Below are 22,172 nucleotides of genomic sequence, written 5' to 3'. Positions count from 1 at the left end.
TCTCTATTTCTGTGTCTCTCCCTCCCTCTCCCCCTCCCTCTCTCCCCCTCTCTCCTTCCTCCTCTCTTTCCCCTTATCCCCTCCCTCTCTCTCTATTTCTGTGTGTGCTCTATATCTCTAGCTCCCCTCTCTCCCCCTTAGCTTCTCTCTCTCCCCCCAACTTTCTCCATGCCACCTGGCAATTCCCACTGTCCCACCCTGTCACTTGGCAGGGAAAAGTCAAGCTGAAAATGTCACCTTTACTTAAAATTCCTGAACTCTCTGAGAGTTCCTGTTTCCCATATTCAAATCCCAGCCCCCTTCCCCTCCTCACACCACCCCCCACCCCACCCCCGCCCCAGCCCTCAGGTGCAGCAGCCCAGGTAGCTGGAGCAACACTGGGAGGGGCCTGTCTTGCCCGCTGGGGGGCAGGGGGCAGGGATGAGGGTCCCATGAAAACCTTCCTTGGCCCCTGTTCAACAGACCCAATAAGAAATCTTGAACAGGATGTTTTCTCCATTAATTACATCTCAACATTGACCAATTACATTGTTCCTTGATTGCAAATAAATGTCCACGGCTTACTTCCGGGGTCCACAGCCCTCGCAGCAACTGTGGACATAGTCAGTAGTCTGCACCTGCACAGTGGGAGGGCAGGGGGGAAAATGCAGGCCCCTCTTGGTGGGGAGGTGAGAGGGACAGAGTTGAGGCTGTTCTTCCTTTGTTGCACTGCTTGGTTTTCTTAACTGAAGGGTCTCAAGTGTGTTTACAGACTTGAGAGGAGAGAGGAGGGTAAGGGACTAGGGACAGGCCTGAGGAGGAGATGGGGATGCCCCCACCCAACCCCGGGGTGCAGCTCACACTGGGCAGGAAGGAGCCAGGCCCTCTGGCCAGAGCACAGAAGCACCAGGAGACGGTGTTGAGGCCAGGCTGCTGAGTTTACGGCCAAGGTAATCCTGGTCTTTCTGGCCTCGGGGTCACCAGCAAGGACAGCAGAGAGGGAGGGCAGCTGTAGGCAGAAGAGCTTGGGAGCAACTTCTCAGACAGACTCAGCACGCTGTCACCTGGGATCTGGTTCCGAAGGTCTACGGGGCTGCCCCAACTCTGGGTTTTTAACTGGCTCCCAGGTGAGGCCCAGGCCCCTGGCCCAAGGCCCACGCTTCCAGTCGAGAGGGTTTTAAGAACGGGGAGAAGCACTGGGCTGCAGGCAATAATCCCTCATTGCCCCATAGGCTTGAGTCTGAGTACAGCTCCAACTGGCCCAAATGGAAAATGCAACTCATTTTTCTGAGGCCCATTGAGAATGCCCCTGGGGGGACAGGACCGCCCCCTGTCAGGCCCGGCCGTCCTTCCTTGCAGCCTGGCTACAGCCCCCAGGTCTGTGTGTGGAGGCCTGAGTCCACTGGCCACACACAGGCCTGGAGCATGCTGATTGAAAGGGAAAGGCGGACAAGTGTCAGGAAGAATGGAAAGCAAGAAAAACTACCTTTCTTCTTTCATAAAAAGGATTATCAGTTGCTAATTCAAAAATTGTATAGCAATGAAAACTACATCAATAATTTTCATAATAATTATAGTCTTCGGTTTTACCCTTGAATGTGTTCCTGGCAATGTCTGGTTCAGTTACTCCAGAAAATGTTATCATGCTATTTCAGTGTTTTCCTCTGAGACTTCCGCCTGGGACCAGCATGATGACAAATCTTGTCCGGGGGAACTGGTGAGCTGTCATTTAGAGGCAGATACTTACGGGGAGCCCCTGGCCTGGTTGAGCTAGATTAGTGACTCTCAGCCAGGGAGGAATTCACACACACACGCACGCACACACGCACACATACATGCACACGCCCCACCGGGACATCTGGCAATGTCTGGCTTTTGATGATTGCAGCGTGGGTGTTCCTGGCATCTGGTGGAGAGAGGCCAGGGAGGCTGCTGCGCATCTTACCAGGCACAGGGCAGCCCCACCCAACAAATCGTTATCCAACCCAAAGTGTCAATAGTGCTGAGGTTGAGAAACCGTAAGTTAGATTGAAAATATGATCAGGGGACACTTGGGTGGTTCAGTCGGTTAAGCGTCTGCCTTAAGCTCAGGTCATGATCCCAGGGTCCTGGGATCGCGCTCCACATGGGGCTCCCTGCTCAGCAGGGGACCTGATTCTCCCTCTGCCTGCCCCTTCCCCTGCTTGTGCACACTCTCTCTCTCTCTCTCTCACTCTCGCTCTCGCGCTCTCTGTCAAATAAATTAATTAAATCTTTAAAAAAAATGCAATCAGGGAATAAGAAGTATCGGTCAGGACACTTCTGATTCTAAGTGGCACCAACTCTAAGTAGCTTATGTGACAAGGGAGCTTTATACTGAAACATTATTTAGCAAGGCTAGGCTACTGTAACCAAAAAACTCCCAAAAAAGCCAAGTTAATTTCCTTGGTCGTGTTCCTTATGGTGATGTGCGTGGTAATGAGCTTTATTTCTTTGTTCATTTTGTCTGTGTTCATGGTAACAATGGCCCTATGTTGCTAAGTGTCAGGAGTGCCTCTAAACCTTTACAAATATTCTCTCTTAATCATCATAATAATCCCATCGGAGTATGTACTCTTATTTTCATTTTGCAGATGAGAAAATCAAGGCACAGAGAGGTTGTTTCTTGACCAAAGTCACACAGCCAACAGATGATAGAGCTCCCTGTGGCGTTGAACATAAGAGACTTTCCTCGTTTGTCTTTGTCAATGCGAGGGAATGTCATCGGGCACCCTTGTCCCCACACAGACTTCTGTTGTCCCTCCATCCTGGTATCAGAGCAGGGAAAGGACAGAGAATGATTTTTCTCATCCTCCGTCTCTCATCGGGTCTGATTCCCAAGGGAATGATTCCCATCCGTCTCTTCTCCCTGTGGGACTCCGATGTTCTCAGAAACTCCATAAGCCACCTCTGGGAAGAAGTATGTGGATGTGCCGATGGGAATTACAATCAGGCCCATGGGGTCTATTTGAAGCACGAATCAGCGGTGCAGACACAGACGATGGATATAGAGCGGTTTCTTCTGACTAAGACGTTTGGGATTTAAATATAAATTAGAAACTGTAAGTCAATTCCATGTATGAATTTGTACAAATCCCTTGTAATGAAAGCAGAAGGTTTCTCTTGTCCTTATCTGTACTGGGGTGTTAGCATCAGGAGCCTAACCAAGTGTGTCGATTTTCCCAGAGCTCAGGAGATTAAAAACATATCTTCTCTGGTTAGAACCAGCTGCAGGTGGCTTGAAGGGAGGAAGGCTTGTCCTCCATGAGTTCCAGGGGCTGTGTCATGTCTGCGTTACCCTGAGGAGTACCCCATGCAAAGTGAAGAAGAGGGGGCTGCTCCAAGTGGGTTGGCCAAAGGATTGAAAGAGATAAGAGTCTCATAGATACTTCTTCCCAAACCTCGTGCCAATTAAAGGGGGAGGCCTCAGTCTCAAGGATAGCTTCTCTTCCCATGGGACCAGGAGGCAATGGGCTCTGGAAGCCAGCCAGCAGTACACAGCCCCAAGTGTCTGAAAGGGGGAGCATAAGTGCTAGACGCATGTTGACAAATGACTTCAATCCACGCCCCCGCCAACATGGAGTCACTGCACATCCCAGCTCGTCCACTCCTAGCTGTCTACCCACGAGAAGGAAAACCCAAGTCCACACCACACCTCGTACATGAGCATTCATAGCAGCGTTATTCATAATGGCCAAAAAGTGGAAATAACCCACATGTTGATCAGCAGATAAAGGGGTATATAAGCTGTGGTCTGTCCATACAGCGGAATAGTATTCATCCATAAAAAGGAACGAAGTACCAATGTCTGCTACAACATGGACCAGCCTTGAGAGCACTCTGCTCAGTGCAAGAAGCCAGACACAAAAGGCCACCTGTTGCGTGATTCCGTCTGTATGAAATGTAATAGTAAATCCACGGAGACAGAAAGCAGATTCGTGGTTGTGAGGGGCAGACAGAGGGGAATGCGGTAACTGTTAATGGGCACCAGATTCGTGTTCGAGACAATGAAAACCGTGACCTCCGCGCGCTAGCCCTGTATTTTCATTGGCAAATAAATGTATTCCACTGCTCTTCTTAGCACCTCCTATGACCCCATGAGCGTAGAAGTAAGAGTTCTCAAGGTTCTCCACCAGTGGCATCCTTTGGCTCTCACAACAGGGTCTTCATCTGTTAGGACCCAACGTGAGCTGGAGGGGATCACGAAGCTCCCTTAATGCCTGATCATAACACCAGGAGGGGACCTTATAGTCATCTCAAGCTGTTGTGCTCAGCCATGGCTGCTCAGCGGAATCATATGGGTGACTTTTGAGGAATACCAATGCCTGGGCTCCACCCAAGAAAAACCTGTGAATGTGAAGTTTTTAAGGGTTTGCAAACGATTCTAACATGTAATGAGTGTTAAGAACCTATTGCTCTAATCCAATGCCCTACATCTCAGGTAGTCAAACAGAGACTCAGAGACATTATAGGATTTACCCATGAATCAGAGGTAGACCCAAAATTGCCCCACTCAACTGAAGTTCCCACTCCTACAAACATGCAGAATTGCATTAACCCAATTCTAAAGTCTTTGGAGCAGACCATGCGATTGCTTTCCTAAAAAAGTCATTCTTTATCCCGATTCAAATATTTGTGGCTGGATGCATATCTCTACAGAAAATCTCTCTGCTTCTCAAAATTAAACTATTTCCAATTATCTCGTCAGATGTACAAATGTGTTTTTCTTTCTTTCATTCTTTAAAGAGAGAAACTCTGGTGAGGGAGAGATTCTACTGTCAGACGGAATAATGTGTCCACACCTGGCATTCAGAAAAGAAAGAATATGGGCCTATTTGCTCCTTATTTTTAATTTTTCTCTCTTTATCTGATGTAATATTTATTGCACCATATTCCCTAAAGCAGTGATTTGCAAACTTCTTTTTACAGCAAAACATTTTTTTTTTCGGGCAAAATCTTGAGCGGGAAATCTAGTATACCAAACAGACAAAACATGATCCAAGCTGTTTAAGTCTTACTGTTTGGGGGGAAAATACCTGATACTCCTGTACCATCCCTTAAACGTCCTTGGTTCCCAGGAACACAGTTTGACAACCACTACTCGACCTCATTAGTTTCCGGTCGGGCTTCAGTGGCTATGTGTCTTCATGATTTTGTTTCATGGAGGAAAAGCCACATTTTGTTATCAAAGCTGCTTCTTCCTGAAAACTCATTTCTTTAGTCACACGCGTAGATGTGTGTATTTGGCAGAGTGGACAAGCCTCCTCAGGCAAGATCATGGAGAGGAAGAAAATGAGCATTAGCAGGTGCACTGCCGGGCCCCCAGGGAGGAGGCCTGGCTGGGCATTGTCCTCGAAAGTCATTGACTCAGCCCCTCCAACGTGTCTGCAACACGTGGAAACTCCTCGTGGGGAATGAGCCAACACAGAGACGTGTGCATTGGGCAGGAAAAGGGAATGACTCCCACCAGAAAGCTCAGTGAATATTGTCTCCCTCTCTTGCCCATTGGCCCATCCCCCTGCCCCTGTACAGCCAGAAAGCGGGGGATGCTCAGCCTCTCCTCTTGGTGAAAGGGGACCCACAGATGGCAGCCCTCCAGGCACAGAGCTCTCCTTTCAGCCCAGGGCTTCTCTGGGTGGGTGGGTCACACCAACCAGGAGGATGTTTGTGAACCTCAGATTGAGAACCACATTGCCTGGGATACCAGTGAATCTTGGAGAGTGCTCTTCACTCAGGAGCAGGTTGCTTTGTTGTTGAGCTGTTGTTCCTTATTATTGTTGAACCATTTGCATTTCTTCACCTGCCTGAAACATTTAACTAAGAAAACTCTGGCAACACATGGAGAAGTTTAATAGGCCCCTTTATAACTGTCCTTTCCCAGAGCTGGTAGGTACTCTCTCTTTCCATAATAGAGAGAACATGCAAATGCTTTTATCAAAGTATTTGGCATAAAAGAAAAACAGTAATTATCAGAAGAAATTAATGTTAGTTGGACAAGAAAGGACTTTGATTATGTTTTCTTAAAAAGAGCCTTTATCTTTTAGAGACACACAATGACATATTTACAGATACAATGATACGTCTGGGATTTGTTCCAGATAATACAGGAATGGGGAGACGTGAAGCACAGGGGGGCACGAGATGAAAATCTCTGAAGCCTGATGATGGGCACATAGGGCTCTTTATTCTGGCTGCTTTTATAAATTTTTGAAATTCTCCATAGCAAGGTGCAAAAAGATACTTGAGGACACATGTGTGGAACCCAAATCTTCATCAAAAAAGGCCACATTTACTTGCTAAGAATGGCAGACATCCGCCAGAGTTGGTTTCCCCAGGGCTCCATTAGGAGCAGAAACCCACTTAACGTGGCAGGTGAAGATGGGGCCGTTGACAGGCCCAGAAACATCCAGCAGACAAGAGGTGCAGAGAACCTCATGGGCATGGGGGCAGGGCTAGAAAACCAGTGGGAGACCAAGGATGCTTCCTCATCTGTCTTTTGTCTTTTGAGTGCCCTGGGATCTCTCTGTTTTACCATCAGTGTGTCTACTCTTTTGCCTCTCTATGCATCTAGTCATTGGTGTCTGAGGGACAAAAAAAAAGGGTCACCCCATGCTCAACTACTCAGAAACTTAGGATTTGAGGACTCTTTACTCTCTGATTATAGCCCCTATTTCTCTGAGTTCACATTCTTAGAGAAACATCTGATTGTTCATGAAGCAGACAATGGATTGGTCATCTGTGAGTTAGGTACCACTTCTGGGTCCAGTCAGCTCTGGCCAAGGAAGCTGGGATCCCATGACACAAATGGCCTCCTAGAACACTCTTCTCAGTAGGGGCTGGGATCTTCTTTAAGGATCCTCAGAAAAGGAAGACTGACCTCCACCATGTAGAATTCTATTGTTTCTGCCATTTAAACTACAATTAGCTCACTTGCCTTTTTCTCAGTGAGAAGAGAGAAGACCTGGCCACGATTCTCAGACACATGTACGCTGGCACATTCCACAGATAAAAATGAGCCCAAAATGGAGCACCTGGGTGGCTCAGTCGGTTAAGCGCCCAACTCTTGGTTTCGGCTCAGGTCATGATCTCATGGCTGCTGGGATCAAGCCCCACGGTGTGCCCCATGCTGAGCATGAAGTCTGCTTAAAATTCTTTCCCTCTCCCTCTCCCTCTGCACTCCCCACCCTGCACTCATGCATGCATATGCTCACATGTGCTCTCTCTCTCTCAAAAAAAAAAAAAAAAATCCTAAAATTTAATGTCTACTTATAATGTTCTTATCTTACGAAAGATCTGGTATTTTGGAAAATCAGAGACAAGAACCTCATTCTCCAGAAGCCACAGTTGGGAGGGGCATGCCCCAAGCTGTCTCTGCTTGTTGGGAGCCTGAGTTCTAGCTTCTGATTTACTTCTCACTGTGTGAATTGTCTTCCATGAGTGTTAAAAACCAAAGCTCTGGCACCACTCCTCATCTTCAAAGAGAAAGGGGTATTTAGAGATGACAGAATTTTAACTAGGTGGAGAAAAGAGTCAAATATACCAATGTCTGTGGCCATTATGGTCTGGTGGGTTCCTGAATGTCCTCCTCCCATCTTGGTTCTGTAGTCATTTGGGGGCCTGTCTGTGCATGTCCTATTGGGGTATGGCTAGGGAAGGACTCAATAGGTCCAGTTCTTGAGGGCTGGCTGAAGCTTTTTCAGCCAAGCACCTTCAGAGTCTCTTGTGGGTCTCTGTTGTTAATCATTTCTTAGACATAAAGGCTTCTTTAAAATACTGAATGAACTTTATTTAGAACTCTGTGTACTTGTTAAATTTTTGTTTAAATATTATATATGTTCTATTATGTGAACTTCACATACATAATTACATTTTATATTTTTGTATTATTTTATATATTAAAAATATTTTACACATTATATTACATATATATACATATATATGTGTGTATATATATATATAGTGCCCATAAACATTAACTGTAAGCTGAAATAAAATGTCCCCCTATGTTTTCTTCTAAAACCTCTATAGTTTTACCTTACACATGTTGTGTATGGTGTGAGGTAGGGATCAAGATTCATTGTTCTCTCCACATGGATATACAAATGATCCAGCACCATTTATTGAAATGGCCATTAGCTGGAAACTAAATCATGCCCAAATATAAAAGCACCCGTAATTGGCCACAGGTACAGCCTTGGATGTATGAGAGTGGAGAAATGGTAGGAAACAAAATATTTGGATATGTCATAGGTCAACAAAACATATAAAGAAAGGAGGTGAGTGGGAGGAAATGTGGCAATCAGCTGCAAGCCCCTGAGGGGAGAGAATAGTGTCCCTTTCATTTACTGCTCTATTTCCTGCCTCTGGTGGACCCCTCGGCATGCAGTAGACACTTAAAGGATATTTACTAGAAGGAATTCTTTCATTTTTCTATATCCTGGGGTGAATCCTAATCGTAGATAGGAGGAAACCAGATATCTAATACAGCTACCCCTTCTAAATGTGGGTGCTGTAGGTTAACATCATTTGCCTTGGCAATAAAGGGTCTGTTGTTAGAGCAAATCGGGGATAAGCAAGTATGTGAGTGTCAGATACACATAACTGAAAAGAGAAGAGCATTTCCACAGGAATTTCAGGGATATGAGGTATCTATATAAATTATACATTAAAAGGCAGTCCATGATAAGGACAGAAAGAGTCACAGGGGTTTGAGCCATATCCTCCAATTTACTAGTAAGAATGTCATATGGTACAAAACAAAATCCATCATCATCATCCTCACTAACAAATACTGATTCCTTTCCCTATGCCAAGCAATGTGTCAGGATCCTTTTTTTTTTTTTTTTTTTAAGATTTTATTTATTTGACAGAGAGAGACACAGTGAGAGAGGGAACACAAGCAGGGGGAGTGGGAGAGGGAGAAGCAGGCTCTCTGCTGAACAGGGAGCCCGATGTGGGGCTCAATCGCAGGACCCTGGGACCATGACCTGAGCCGAAGGCAGACGCTTAATGACTGAGCCACCCAGGCGCCCGTGTCAGGATCTTTAAATGTATTAGCTTATTCCTAGCAATCACAGTTTCTACCTGTTAGGCTATCAGCAAGAGATCAGATTTTTCCAATGAGCTCTATCCTTTATGTAAACATAGACTCAAAATTGTTTGCAAGTTAAATTACTGATGATGTCTCCCCCACGCTTTTAACCTCACAAATAGAAATTCAAGTTTATAAAATTTTCTGGGACCTTATCTTTTAATTTCCCAAAGCCAGGGCCCAAATGACTACATCCCAACTTTTCAAGTTCACCATCCATGAAACATCATGGATGACAGTTCATGAACCTGGACTCTAGTCATCAGGCATGCAAGCTTATAGATGTCCAGTCCCTTAAAGTCACACACTGTCACTTCTTCCCTAGCTGTGGCTTTCTACCCTGATGATCATTATTTCCAATTTCAGGTTAACCTTAACGTAAAATCAACCATTTGCTCAATGAGGAAGAGCATTTATTCTTGGTGTAAAATAAAATGGAAGTCCCTCTTCCCCCTGGTGATGGATGACCTTTCTCTTCCTAAATGTCCATCATAAAACTCGCCCCACATTGTCAAAGAAAGCAGAATGAAATACTCAGTTCTGAATACAAGGGGAGAGAGCTAATGAGCCTCAGTATGTCCCAAGCCGGTCACCCACACTGATTATGTAAAAATATATTTTGCGTCTGGTATTTGATTTGCCACACAGTTTAACAGAAAAGTGACTTTATCTATTTTTTCCAATTAAAAGAAGTAATGTTACAATCAATAATTCTTCCTGCTCTTGTATGCTAAATTAATGTCTATTGTTTCTAAATCACAAAGTGAGCATTGCTATAGAAACATAAAATGGTACTATTTCATTTTAATCTATTTGATTTTCCATCTTGAATTACATAATGGGGTTAAAACATTGAATAGAATTAATAGAATGGGTATTTAATTAAGCAATAATGAGTTTCTAAATGGATGCTCAAGGAAACTGGCTTTGTAGTTTATGCAAGAATCAGATAATGGTCTTAACAAAGACTAAAATAATTGTGTTGTATGTTTTCTATATTTAAAGATTTTTTTTTTCTGAATTCTCTCAAGAGTAGATTTAAACATAACCCAGTTCCTTGACTAGACTCCACTTTACTTTCAAGGTAAATTCCAAATGCCTTTCTGTGGCTCCCAAAGCCCTACATGATCTGACTCTATCCTCTTCTGGAGTCCAATGGCAGACAGTTCTCCCCGGCCCTTGCCTGCACTCCAGCCACACCCACCTTCCCTCCGTACTGCAAATGTACCATGCTCCCTCCACCCTTGGCCTTTGCTCCTGCTGTTCCAGATGCCAGGAATGCTCTCTCTCCTTTCCCCTTCTTAACCCCTCATCTGCTTTCCATTTTCAGGGAATTCTTCCCTAAGGGCCCTCCCCAGACTGGTTCAGGCACCCACTCCCTCTCACCACTCCCCATTCAAGCTACGGGCTCAGTGTTACTTTTTTCCTAACATTCAGCACAGTTTTATAACCATACATATGCCATGTCTGTTTTGTTTTCTAGCATATCCCTAGAATTTAATACTATATCATGCCTGGCACAGAGAAGCCACCCACCAAATTGTTGACTGACTGGTCTGGAAGATGGATGGATGGATGGAAGGAAGGAAGGAAGATAAATGGATGGATGGATGGATGGATAAATGGATAGAGTATGATGGATAGATGAATAGATAAATGGATGGATGGATGGATAGATGATGGATGGAGGATGGATGGAGGGATGGATGGAGGGATGGATGTATGGATAAATTGAGGGATGGAGAATGGATGGATGGACGGATAGATGGTGGATGGATAGATGGATGGAGGATGGATGGAGAATAGATGGAGAATGATGGGTGGGTGGATGGATGATGGATGGGTGGATGATAGATGGGTGGATGGGTGGTAGGAAAATGTAGCTGTGGACACATTACTACAAATAAGGATATATCAGGACCACAATACACACTGTGAGAATTCCTAAAACAATACCACATTATTCCATTTGGAATCATTTGCTCACACACTAAAAGGGTGTTCTATGTCAGCCCCTATGGTAGGTGCTACAGACATTAAAAAAGAAAAGTGTCCTGGGAAAACTGCACAGGTTTTTTTCCCACTTAGACCTGGCCTAAATATTAATTTTACAAATCCACCCATCCATCCATCTGTCCATCAGATCTTCATGTGTCCAGCACTGTGCTATGTACTGGGGATCAGGGCCGAGTCATCCATCAGGTGTCATAGGCACAGTGCCTAGGGTCCTAAAATCAGAAGAAAAAGAACTTTCAGGGTCAAAGAAAATTTTAATTTTTTTCCTCACATCAGAAAAAAATGAAATTTTTAAAACCCATGAAAACCTATTATGGTAGGAAGGGCCAATGAAGGTAACATTACCTAAGATCCACGAAAGTCACAGGGCAGCTGTGCTAGAGATGTCCTGGAGAACAAGAGAGATCAGTCCATCCTTAGCCTTCTGGAACATCAAGCAAGCGGCAGGATCAGGCATCATCAGCCAGCCGGTCCCTCTTACGGCCCCTGTAGAGCTGCACCCCTCACATTTCCTCTTCCCCCCACTCCTGCCCTGGCCTTTGAGGCCAGGTCCCACGCCCTGTATTTAAGACCACTGACTCATTCAACAAATATTTTCTGGGTCCCCTCTCTGCACCTAGCATCATGTGAGGGGCTGGGGAGAAAGCTGGGAACAGCACAGCCTTCACTGAGCCTCCAGCCTCCTCAAAATCATGATGTGTTCTGTGTCTTCATCTGCAATGTGACCCTCGTCCACTTTGACAAAGCAACTCCTCACCTCTATATTGGTTGTACCAGCACCTTTACTACACGGATGGATCCCAGCATCGTCCAGTCTCAGCGCTCCCTGTGCCCACGTAATCGCCCACCTGGTGTCCTAAGTTACAGGTGTCAGAAGACACACAAGGACAGGTTATGAGCTGAGGTCTGGTGTGATCAGTGGGGCCAGAGAACCAGTCCTCTGGCCCTGGACCACAGCAGGGGTGAAGGACGGGCCTCAGTGATGGGGGTCTTGAGTAATAGAACTTGCTAAAAGCAGAGATTACAGGAACCCAGAGACATGGACTTGATCTTTGGTTCACTGAACGACTCTGGACTTTCTTCCTTCTCTGTGCCTCTTTCTTCATCTGAATCTGAAGGGATTAGATAGCACCGAGGACACGCGGCTGACAGCAAGGGCCGATCCCAGCACTCCTTCCTGCTGAGCCAGATGCACCGCAGGCCCTCAGCATGGAGCCCAGGCAGCCGCTCAGTACCAGGGTGGGCTCGACATTGACACCTCCTTACCGTTCTTGACCTTGACCTTGGACTCTATCATGCTTCTCTCAACAGAACCGCATACTAGAATTATCTGGGCAGGTTAAGAAAATACTGAATCTCAGGCCTTACCCCAAACCCACTGAATTAGAATAGGGCCCATGTTATTTAAAAAAACAAACCAAAAAACTGAAGAGATTCTAATGTGCAGACAGGACTGAGAACCGCCTATCTAGATTGAAGCTTAGGAATTCCATGAATTTTGTGAGAAGGAGGGAAAGCTAGAAGAGAGGACTACTTAGGAATCAGGTCAACTTCACTGTCGCCTGGAGCCGTTATCTATGTGACAGCATCCCCCCTCCCCCCTCCCCAGCTACTTTCAATCCTGCCATCAGGTTTCAAGAATTTCCCAGCGCCCCTTTCACAGAAACGAACAACCCACCCAGGTTTGCTGAGGTGTGGTAGACAAATTAGTAACTGTCCCCGCCCCATCCCCCCAAGGCATCAAGATTAAGGCTTATGATTAATGATTTGCAAGTCAATTAATCAGCTACTGCTTTTGAAACCCCATTTCTCAAATTACTTCTCTTTGAACACAAGGGCTTTCTGACATCGCCTCACTGTCTCTAGATTCACTTTCCTACTAATTGAAATTCCAAGATATTTCTTCTTCTTGTCAGCTTACTGGTATTACTTGTTTGTAAAATATTTGCAAACAGATTACTATTCACCTGTAGTATGTCGGAGGTAAGCACCAAAACAATACTTTATGCTTCCAGCTCAAAGGAATGTGCTAAAGATAGCTCATGAAATTCTCTATCTATGGGAAAACTGATTTTTCATTTGTTGATTTATTCTCACCACACCTACTTGCAGCAAGTATTTGAGATGTAAGACAATAAAAACACGGACACAGCAAGGCTCCAAACAACTGATTTATATGTTTCCTTAGGAAATGGGTTTTGAAAGTCCTGCTAGTTGTGGGGAAGGGGTGGGGCAGGTGAAATGGGCTCTCTTCTCCAGAGGAGATGGTGCAATTGAGCAGAGGCCTTGGAGTCAAACACCGGGTTTCCAGCTCCAGTCCCTCCACATGCAAGGGAGGGGCCCCGGCGCCCCGGTGACCTTGTTGTTGAGGGTCGGTGAGGCTGCAGGAGCAGACACACAAAATTGTATAAAGGCTCAAATTCCGTAGGAGTCTGTTTCTCCTTCAACAACAGCTCAGGACGGGTGGGGGGACTCGGGACCCACGTTCTTCCGTCTGTGGCCGCACCCTGCCCTGGGGTCCTGGGGTCCTGTGTGTGTAGATAGATGGAAGGAGAGGCACCGAGAAGAAGGGACGGCTGCTGCCAGCTGGCAAGCATCACTTCTGGCCACATTCGAGGGGGGAGAGAAGGCAGTCTCCTGGCCCCACCTCGGTGCGGGGAAGGCCAAGAGGAGGAGCGGACCGTCTGCCCGCTGGGCTCTCCTGCATTATTCACCGTAAAATGAGTTGATGTGGGTAATGGACCCACTGCCGGGCCTGTGGGAAGGGCTCTGTAGAGGGTCAATGCTGTCTTTACCAAATAGTGACAGTAACCATCTGCTCTGTTTGCAGTTTCAAGCCACTGTCGAGGAAGGAGTTGTGGGGGTTATTGTCAACTTGACAGTTGAAGACAAGGACGACCCCTCCACAGGCGCGTGGAGGGCGGCCTACACCATCATCAACGGAAACCCTGGCCAGAGCTTCGAGATCCACACCAACCCTCAGACCAACGAGGGGATGCTATCCGTGGTCAAAGTAAGTGGACTTCCCATGCTCCTCCCTCCACGCCAGGCAGAGGGCCTCCCTGCTGGGGAAGGTCAAGGAGAAGGCAGCCCTAGTCTCCTCTTCCTGGGGTTGAAAAAGAAAAAGGCTCAGGGCTTAAGGGTGGACTTAATATCCTCACAGCCACTAAACCAACCCGTTTCACAGGTTCTAGGAAACTCAAACGTATGTGTAACCTTAAAAAAAGAACCCAAAGTTAATTTTTAAACGAGATTCTCCATATGATTGGAAATGAATTATCAAAGATACGCAAAAACAGGATATGTGAAGGTTTTTTAAAGATCTCTGATCAAAAATGTGGATCATTACATGTCTTCTTAGTCTGTCCCAGCAGAGTCCCGGTTATTCTCTTACAAACAGGAGATAAACAGGGCCTGGCTCTCGGAGCCCGTGTGCGTGTCCTGGGGCTGCTGTCACAAAAGACCACACCCTCGGTGGCCTCAGACAACACAGACTTATATTCTCATTTATAAGTTCTGGAGGCCAGAGCTCCAAAATCAGCTTCAGGCTAAGGATGGCAGGGCCGGGTCCTCTTGGAGGCTCTAGGGGACCACCTATGTCCTTATCTTTCCCAGCGGCTGGGAGCCACCCACCTTCCTTGGCTTGTGGCCCTTTCTTGTAGCTCCAGGCAGCCAGGCAGCTCCTGTCTTACGTCTGTTTCTTCCTTTGACTTCCCTGCCTCCCTCCTTTAAAGACCTCTGTGACTCCAGGGCTCCACAGGGATAATCCAGGATCCTCTCGGTCCACAAGGTCCTTAGCTTACATCTGTGAAGTCCCTTTTGCCCCATAAGTTTCCGGGGATCCACCCGTGGTCATACTGGGAGGTCCTTATTCAGCCTCGAGCAGGGTCCCATACACAGTTCCACAACCTTCTCCGGGGGCAGGACCCAGAGCCTCTGAGAATGGCAGATCTCAGAGATGCTTCCGGCTTGCTCCGGTGGAGGAGGGACTGGGTTTCTCCCAAGCCCTGTTCTTTCCAGTACTTGATTCATTTTGAACCTCAGAGGTCTGGCTGAGGAGAACCACCCACGGGGCTTCCTGGTTCCCCTCTGATAACACGGGCAAAGGCGAGGTCGTCAGGAGCTCCTGCCGCGGCTCTCCTGCAAACCACAGCAGTTTCCAGTTATGGAAGTCGAGCCTGTATCCATAAACGCCATCAGGCAATTCCAATTTTCCAAACCTGCAGCTGGAAGGTAGAGCTTGGGGAAATATACAGCCCCATCATAAATCCTAGAAGAGTGCAGTTCTCCCCGGCCCGTGTGTGCGACATCTTGAGGAACAGACACTACGAGAAAACCAGAGTCACAAAGGGGCGTTCCCCTCTCCCCACATCGCCACTGTGGCCCATGATGCTGAGTCTGAAATGTTAGCATACAGGAGCATCACTGGGGAGGCTAGTTACAACCCAGGTTCCTGGGCCCCTCCCAAACATGCCTGCAGGGTCACCGTATGAGGGAGAGGTGCTGCGGGCCCCAGGAGATGCTGGGGTTCGTGGAGCACAGCCTTGTGCATGAGCACTGCCTGAGGATGAGTTTGCACCTGCAAATTCCTGCGGAGGAGGTGCCTGCAGCTCCTGGGGCTCCCTCTGGGTGCCAGTTTTACTAGTGAGTGGACTCCCTTTGCTTCAGAATTAAAATGGAGACTCCCCCTCCCGTTGGCTGCCTGCCATGTGAATTCCTCTGAGGGCCTTGGGCTCTCTCTGCTTCTCAACCCACCTGACTCGAAGCCCCAGGACAGCTTTCTACAGGCAGGCCAGGCCTTGTTCCCCATGCTCTTCACTTTGCCAGCAACCCAGTGCTTCATTAGGAATGCTCTCAGGTGCAAGTAACAGAATACCAGGCTGATAGTGGCTTAAATAATAAAGAGAATTTAATGATTTCCTAACTAGGTGAAGGTAGGCCAGTCTACGATTGGCTGGCAGTTCAAGGTGTCAGAGAGCCAGCACGTCTTCCCTCTGCTATGTTCTAAGGCAGGAAGCAAGAAGGCAGCCAGGGAAACAAGAGAGTGCTCTCCAGTGCCCGTCTCCTCTCATCAGGGAAGGAAATATCTTTTCCAGTGGTTTCTCAGATAATTTCCTGTGATGTTTCATTGGCCAGATAACACCTACCCATCCTCAGCTGCAAAGAAGGCTTGGAAGTCCAAATCTGGCTTTTGGAGCCTCTGCAGGAAGAGATGGGTAGGGGAGCACAGAGTGGGCATGGTCACTGGGCAATGAGCAGTTGTGCCCTAACCAGTTAGCAGTTAGCGTACCAAAGAACGAGCAGAAGTTTCAGGACTGTGTGGCTCCCAGGGGAGTCCTGCCTCCCTGCAGGACCAAATCCTAACAGCTCTGGAAAGCAAGTACCTGTTTCTTCTTTAAAACCTTCTAGTCAGGAATGCTCTTAGTTGCTTTGTAAACCTATTCCAAAACTGTCAGAGAGTTACCCTTTCAGCTGAACATAATCCACCCTCCATTTTAAGTGTATTTTCCCTTTTGTCCCTGAAGGAGAAGGAAACATCCAGAAAGCCTTGATCCCCAAACCCGTAATAGGCTTACAAATCACTGTTGGATCACTTTCAAACCCTCCCTCTTCCAGACAGCAAACCCCAGGTTCTTTACCCTTCCCGTGTGGGATGGCTTTCCCAGCCCTTAAAGTCTCCACGACAGTAGTCCACACCCTCACTTGATGCTCAGTGAAATAGTAGTTGGATCGACTCTCTGGAACTTTATTGGAAGTGTTTCCAATTCCCTCCCCTCCCTGATCCAGAGACCCTGCATCAGACAGATCACACTACTAAAGTCATATGCCCGAGATGAAGGAGGGCTTCTTCATCCATTGTGAGCCAGAGCAGGGTCCAGGAGAAGAGAGCCACGTTGTGCCAGCTCCCGGTGGCCTAGCCCAGGGAACGCACAGCTCGAATTATTACAGCCAGCACCGTGCAGATGGGAACGAGCGCTCGAGCGGCCCTGCCCTCCAGAAAGGCACTGTGAGACTCACCGCCCCCCTTCACCTGTAGCACTGTTCAGTTCTCAAACCCTCCCAGGCCAGTGTTGTACTCAGGGGATGTCGGTTCTTCTTCCTTTCTCATCACACTCCCCGGGCCACAAAGCATGGCCCGGTGCCACTTATTAGCTGTGTGATTTTGACTGAGTTATTCAACCTCTCTGAGCCTGTTCCCTCATCGACAAAAGGGGACTAAAAACACCCACTATTATGACGTAAAGTGAGGATTGGGTGAGTTGATGCACACAGAGCACTCCTAGCTCACAGTAGGTGCACAGTAAGGGACAAATAATGTCATGGAAAATAATGAAGGGCGGTGGTGAAAATCAGACATGTATATTGTGGGGGTCGGGGAGCCATGGGTGCCCCACTGGTATAGATTGAATTATGTCCCCCAAGAAAACATATTTTGAAGTCCTTACCCCCAGACCCTGTGGATGTGGCCATATTTGGAATAAGAGTCACTGCAGATGTGATTAGTTGAGGTCATGGTGGAGGGAGTGAGCCCTCCCTCTGACAGGGACACGCAGGGAGAGGGCCGTGTGACCGTGGAGGCAGAGATGGGAGTTGGGCGGCTGCAGGCCACAGGACCCCGGGAAGAGGCAGGGAAGGTTCCCCTAGAGCTTTCAGAGCTAGCATGGCCCTGCTCACATTTGATTTTGCACTTTCTGGTCTCCAGGACTGGGAGACGGTTGATTTCCTTGGTATTAAGCCACCCAGTCCTTCGTTCTGGCAGCCCTAGGAGACTAACACACCCACCGGGTTCCCTTACTGGGTGAGGTTGCCACTCCGAGAGCCCCAAGTGCTGACAGATAATGCTCCCAGCCTTTGTCTTCCCAGAATTGCCCTCACCGAGAGGGGAACACAGGCCAGCTCTGCCCACTGGAGAGAGCCTGCAGTCTGTGCCTAACTGGAGGCAGATGCAAAAGGCCAGCCCCTGCCCTGAGATGGGGCTGATTTGGCGGTCAGCGAAAGTTCCAGAGCTCCCCCGGCACTGGGCTGGACTCCTGCAGAGACCACATCCTTGCTCTCTCCCTCTCTTCTGAGAAGCTGAGCCCGTAAATCATACTCCAAATCCCTGCCTCAGGCTCTGCTTCCAGACTCGGCTGGAGTCTCAGGGAACCCAAATAGAGTTAACTCACACACACACACACACACACACACACACACACCTATCATACATACACGTACATGCATATCTAATATAGACAAACACACATGCACATTTAACATGCAAAGACATGCGTGTGCATGTTGACTATAAAGGCACACATGTACTTATCCAACAAATGTACACACATGTACCTAGCACGTAAAGAAACACACATTTTAGCCATTCTATTTCAAGGTCATGTGTAAATAAGCCAGCTCTCGTCCCCTCAGGACCCCGATCTCCCTCCGCCCGGGTCTGCCCCACTCCATGCTGCAGGTGGCTTGGCCCTCCCGCTCACAATGTCAGCCTCAACCCCAGGCCCAAATTCTGCTGTTCCGAGCCCCGTGGAGCTCATAAAGGGAAGAAACCCCAGCCTGGTGGCCTTTTCATCGTGGTAGAAAATTCCTTTGGGCTAGATTTGGGATTTCACAAATGTCAGTTTGCTAGTTAACTTCGTCTCCAGAAGCGTGCTGGGTCTGCCCGGCACTGGGGCCGGTGGGGGAGGCTCCCGGATCCTGGGCTCCGCGTGTCAGCTCTGCTCAGAGCACAGAGTGCAAAGTGGTCACGACCCAACAAGCCAAAGGCTTCTGCCCTTCAGTATCCTAATCGGGATGCACGTCTTCCGAGCATGGCAACCCCCAGCCCCTGTTTGAAATGTACTTCACTGAGGTTGCATATTTGGGGCATCACTTGGGATGGACAGAAACCTCTTCCTGGAAAGGGATGGAGTGGTGAAGTATTCCTGCGTTTCAGGGATGGATGGGACCAAAATATAACTGGGTAGTGCCTAGGTGCCAAGAGCATTACATCTGTTAGCTCTTTAAGTCCCTCCAGGAGTGGTTGCAAGTGCAGAGAGAGGAGGTCCTGTTGCCATCAGGAAGCCCTCCTGTGTCAGCATTTCCTCTGTGTGCGTGCACACACACGTGCACACATGTGGGGTGTGCTAATGCATGTTAGTTATTATGAAGGTAACATGATTTGCCTACAGTCATTCTGAGCCCGACTCAACCAGCTGGATTCAGTTCCAGCTCTCACACCCGCAGGGCTCTCTCCACAGCTTCCCGGTCTCAGGCTGCTCCCACTTCCCGTGGCCCTTACAGCCTGCCTGTCATTTGCTTCCTTCCAGTCGAGTGCGAACCAACTCCCTGTACTCACTTTAGTCCTGTCCTTCCAGCAAGCGTATCCATATGTCCTGGGTCTGAGGAGTTAGCTACTCATCCCCCGCAGTCAACATGAGGAAAACAACTGCCCTCATCTGACCTAAATGTCTCCCCACATACCCTCAGTGACAGGAAATGTCACTCCGGCATCATCTTATGGTTTGGAAAGAGAGTGGCCAAGTGAATGCCATCCTTGTCGTTCAATGATGGGCAGGACCCCCATATTAATAATGTCTACAGTGGGGTTTCCTGAACGTGATCTGATTTACTCTGCACAGCAGCTGGGGGAGGCAAGTACTATCCGCCTCTTTCGTAGACTCGCCTAGAGTGGGCCGCACCTCCATGACCCTGGGGCCAGGACCGTCCACCATCATGTTGGGGGGGGGGTCCCAGCACAGTCGTGTGTCTCACAAAGACTACCCCTGCCCCGTATCTGACCACAGAGCCCCTGAGTCATGGCGACCACTGAAAATACCCCGCACATTTTCAAATGCCCTCAGGTGGGGAAGGGCCCGGAGGCGTAACCCCACGTGTCTCCAATCCTCTCCAGTCCTTTTACCTACATGACGCCCTCCCCGGAAATGCACCTGTGGGAGGAGAAACTCCTTTACCTGCTGTCCGGACTCCAGCCTCGGCGCTTGTGGCCAGTGAGACGAAAGCGTTGAGAATGGACCTTTGGGCTGCCTTTTCCATTCGACCTCCCCCTCATGGTAACCGAGGCAGGGTGAACCCCGTAGCTGGCGAAGCTTAGGCTGCAGAGCTGTTCGTCCCCGACCCCCCCTGAGTGTTGGAGTCATGGGGCTACAGGTTACAGGTAGGAAGCTTTTTAATGTCAGCAGGGCAAGGGCGTCGCCTAAAGAGGTCTCAGACGGGGGCCCCAGGACTCTGAGGCTCACATCATGTGTTGTCACTTATTCTCGATCCCAAAAACACTACCAGCTTCCATCCTGAATTCTGTATCTGTATGTTTCATATCCTAAAGGAGGACCCCACATTGCATTCAGGTTAGCCCACAAAACCTGGATCCATCCCTGATCATCCACATTGGCTCGTGGGGTATCACAGGGACTTGGGGCAAAGGCATCCACCCTTTGTAGCAGATACACATGCTGAGCCTCCCGTCTCTGCTTTCTAGCCCCTGGACTACGAGATTTCTGCCTTTCACACCCTGCTAATCAAAGTGGAAAATGAGGACCCGCTGGTACCCGACGTCTCCTACGGCCCCAGCTCCACGGCCACCGTCCACATCACCGTCCTGGATGTCAACGAGGGTCCGGTTTTCTACCCAGACCCCATGACGGTGACCAGGCAGGAGAACATCTCTGTGGGCAGCGTGCTCCTGACCGTGAACGCCACGGACCCCGATTCCCTGCAGCATCAAACCATCAGGTGGGTGAGCGACTCCCTAACTGGGGACCCGAGACAGAAATGGTATTTCATTTCCGGCTGCAGGCCTGGTTGTCAGGAGTGAACTAGCATTAAATTAAATTTGTTAGTGATCTGGGTAAGTAGAAGGTACATGTCATAATGAAGAGCTCATGGCTGATGATATCAGGACCAGGCTGACTCCAGGGGGCCACTGCCCCCACACCTGGCTCCCAGCACTAGAGCAGCTCCAGAAGAGGGTGACTTGAGGGCTGTGTTTCTAAATGGCCAGAGGGGTGTGCCAAGCATAGTCCCTGAAAAAAAGAAAAGCCACCATCTATGGCCCCCTGCCTCTCAGACACTTGACCTATATTCTTGTCACCAGGACTTGATAAGGAAGGCGTTGGCTGACTCCACATACAGACAAGGGTATTATGAATCCAGAGAGGTTCAGTAATAGCTCAAGGCGGCCCAGCTTAGTAGCAGAGGAATCAGAATAGAAATAGGACAGTCTGCAAAGTCCGTGCTCTCTGCTAAGTGCTGTGGATTCTGAACCTGTCAAAAGGGGCAGGAACCAGACATTGCTGGTACTTAGAAATGGAACGTCGGGGTTAGGGTTTCCACTGATAAATGGCAAGCCAAAAAAAAATAGTCTTTAAATATTTCTGTCTTCATTTCTTAAGCTCTGTCTGGTGTTTAGAAAGAAGGTATTTTCATGACAAGATTTAATTAAGTGATCATTACCCACAGAGCCAGAGGAGACAAACTGCTCTCCTTGGCACAGTGTTTCACGACGAACCTAAATTGGGCGTGCAGGTCCAAATGCACGCTTGTCTCCACAAAAGAAAGTTATTAATCTTTCTCTTCCAAAATCTAATCTTCTTCTCCTAGGAGGAACAGATAATCAAGTATTAGATACACTTCTAATAAACACGTGTCGCATTTTCCTGATTTGAAACACCTGGAAACGTATCACGGTCTCCACGTGGCCCCGTTACTGGAGCAAACTGGCAGGAAAGCAGCTCACGTTAGTTTCCAACCCAGAAGGGGATTTAGTTTCACAACAGAACTTTCCGAAATGCCAGATGAACTAGATACAGGTCGGAACTATACCAAATCCGACAATAATGTGACTCTGAAATAGCCATTCTGTTTTCTCTCTTTCCTTTTCCTGCTGGGTACCTGGCAAAGGAAATACGCAATTAAATATCAAAGAGCAAGCTTTCCTTAAGTCCTTAGATGGGGAAACTAGTAGCTTAACAGACCTTAAGGCAGTCATACTAATCTAGGTTGTCTTTGGGGGGCTTAACTGTCATTTTGTACTTCCACAACAGGAGACAGAAGAGGGGACTCTGGGGTGGGGAGA

General features: G+C 48.0%; 1 protein-coding gene across 3 annotated transcripts in view; it reads left to right on the top strand.

Annotated features, from left to right (window-relative positions):
* The window catches only part of CDH13 (cadherin 13), a 1,287,326-nt gene that overhangs the window by 1,187,816 nt on the left and 77,338 nt on the right, over positions 1–22,172 (top strand). For all 3 annotated transcript variants that reach the window (XM_081807354.1, XM_081807356.1, XM_081807355.1), the window contains 2 exons: positions 13,935–14,117; positions 20,577–20,830. In XM_081807354.1, coding sequence (XP_081663480.1) covers positions 13,935–14,117; positions 20,577–20,830 — 437 coding nt within the window. The remainder of the gene's footprint in view (positions 1–13,934; positions 14,118–20,576; positions 20,831–22,172) is intronic.

This window comes from Leptonychotes weddellii, chromosome 16 (genome assembly GCF_054177405.1).
Source record: "Leptonychotes weddellii isolate Sample4059 chromosome 16, ASM5417740v2, whole genome shotgun sequence".
NCBI lineage: Eukaryota > Metazoa > Chordata > Mammalia > Carnivora > Phocidae > Leptonychotes > Leptonychotes weddellii.
The sequence above is the reverse complement of the archived record's forward strand: the minus strand, read 5'-3'. Positions and strand labels throughout refer to the sequence as shown.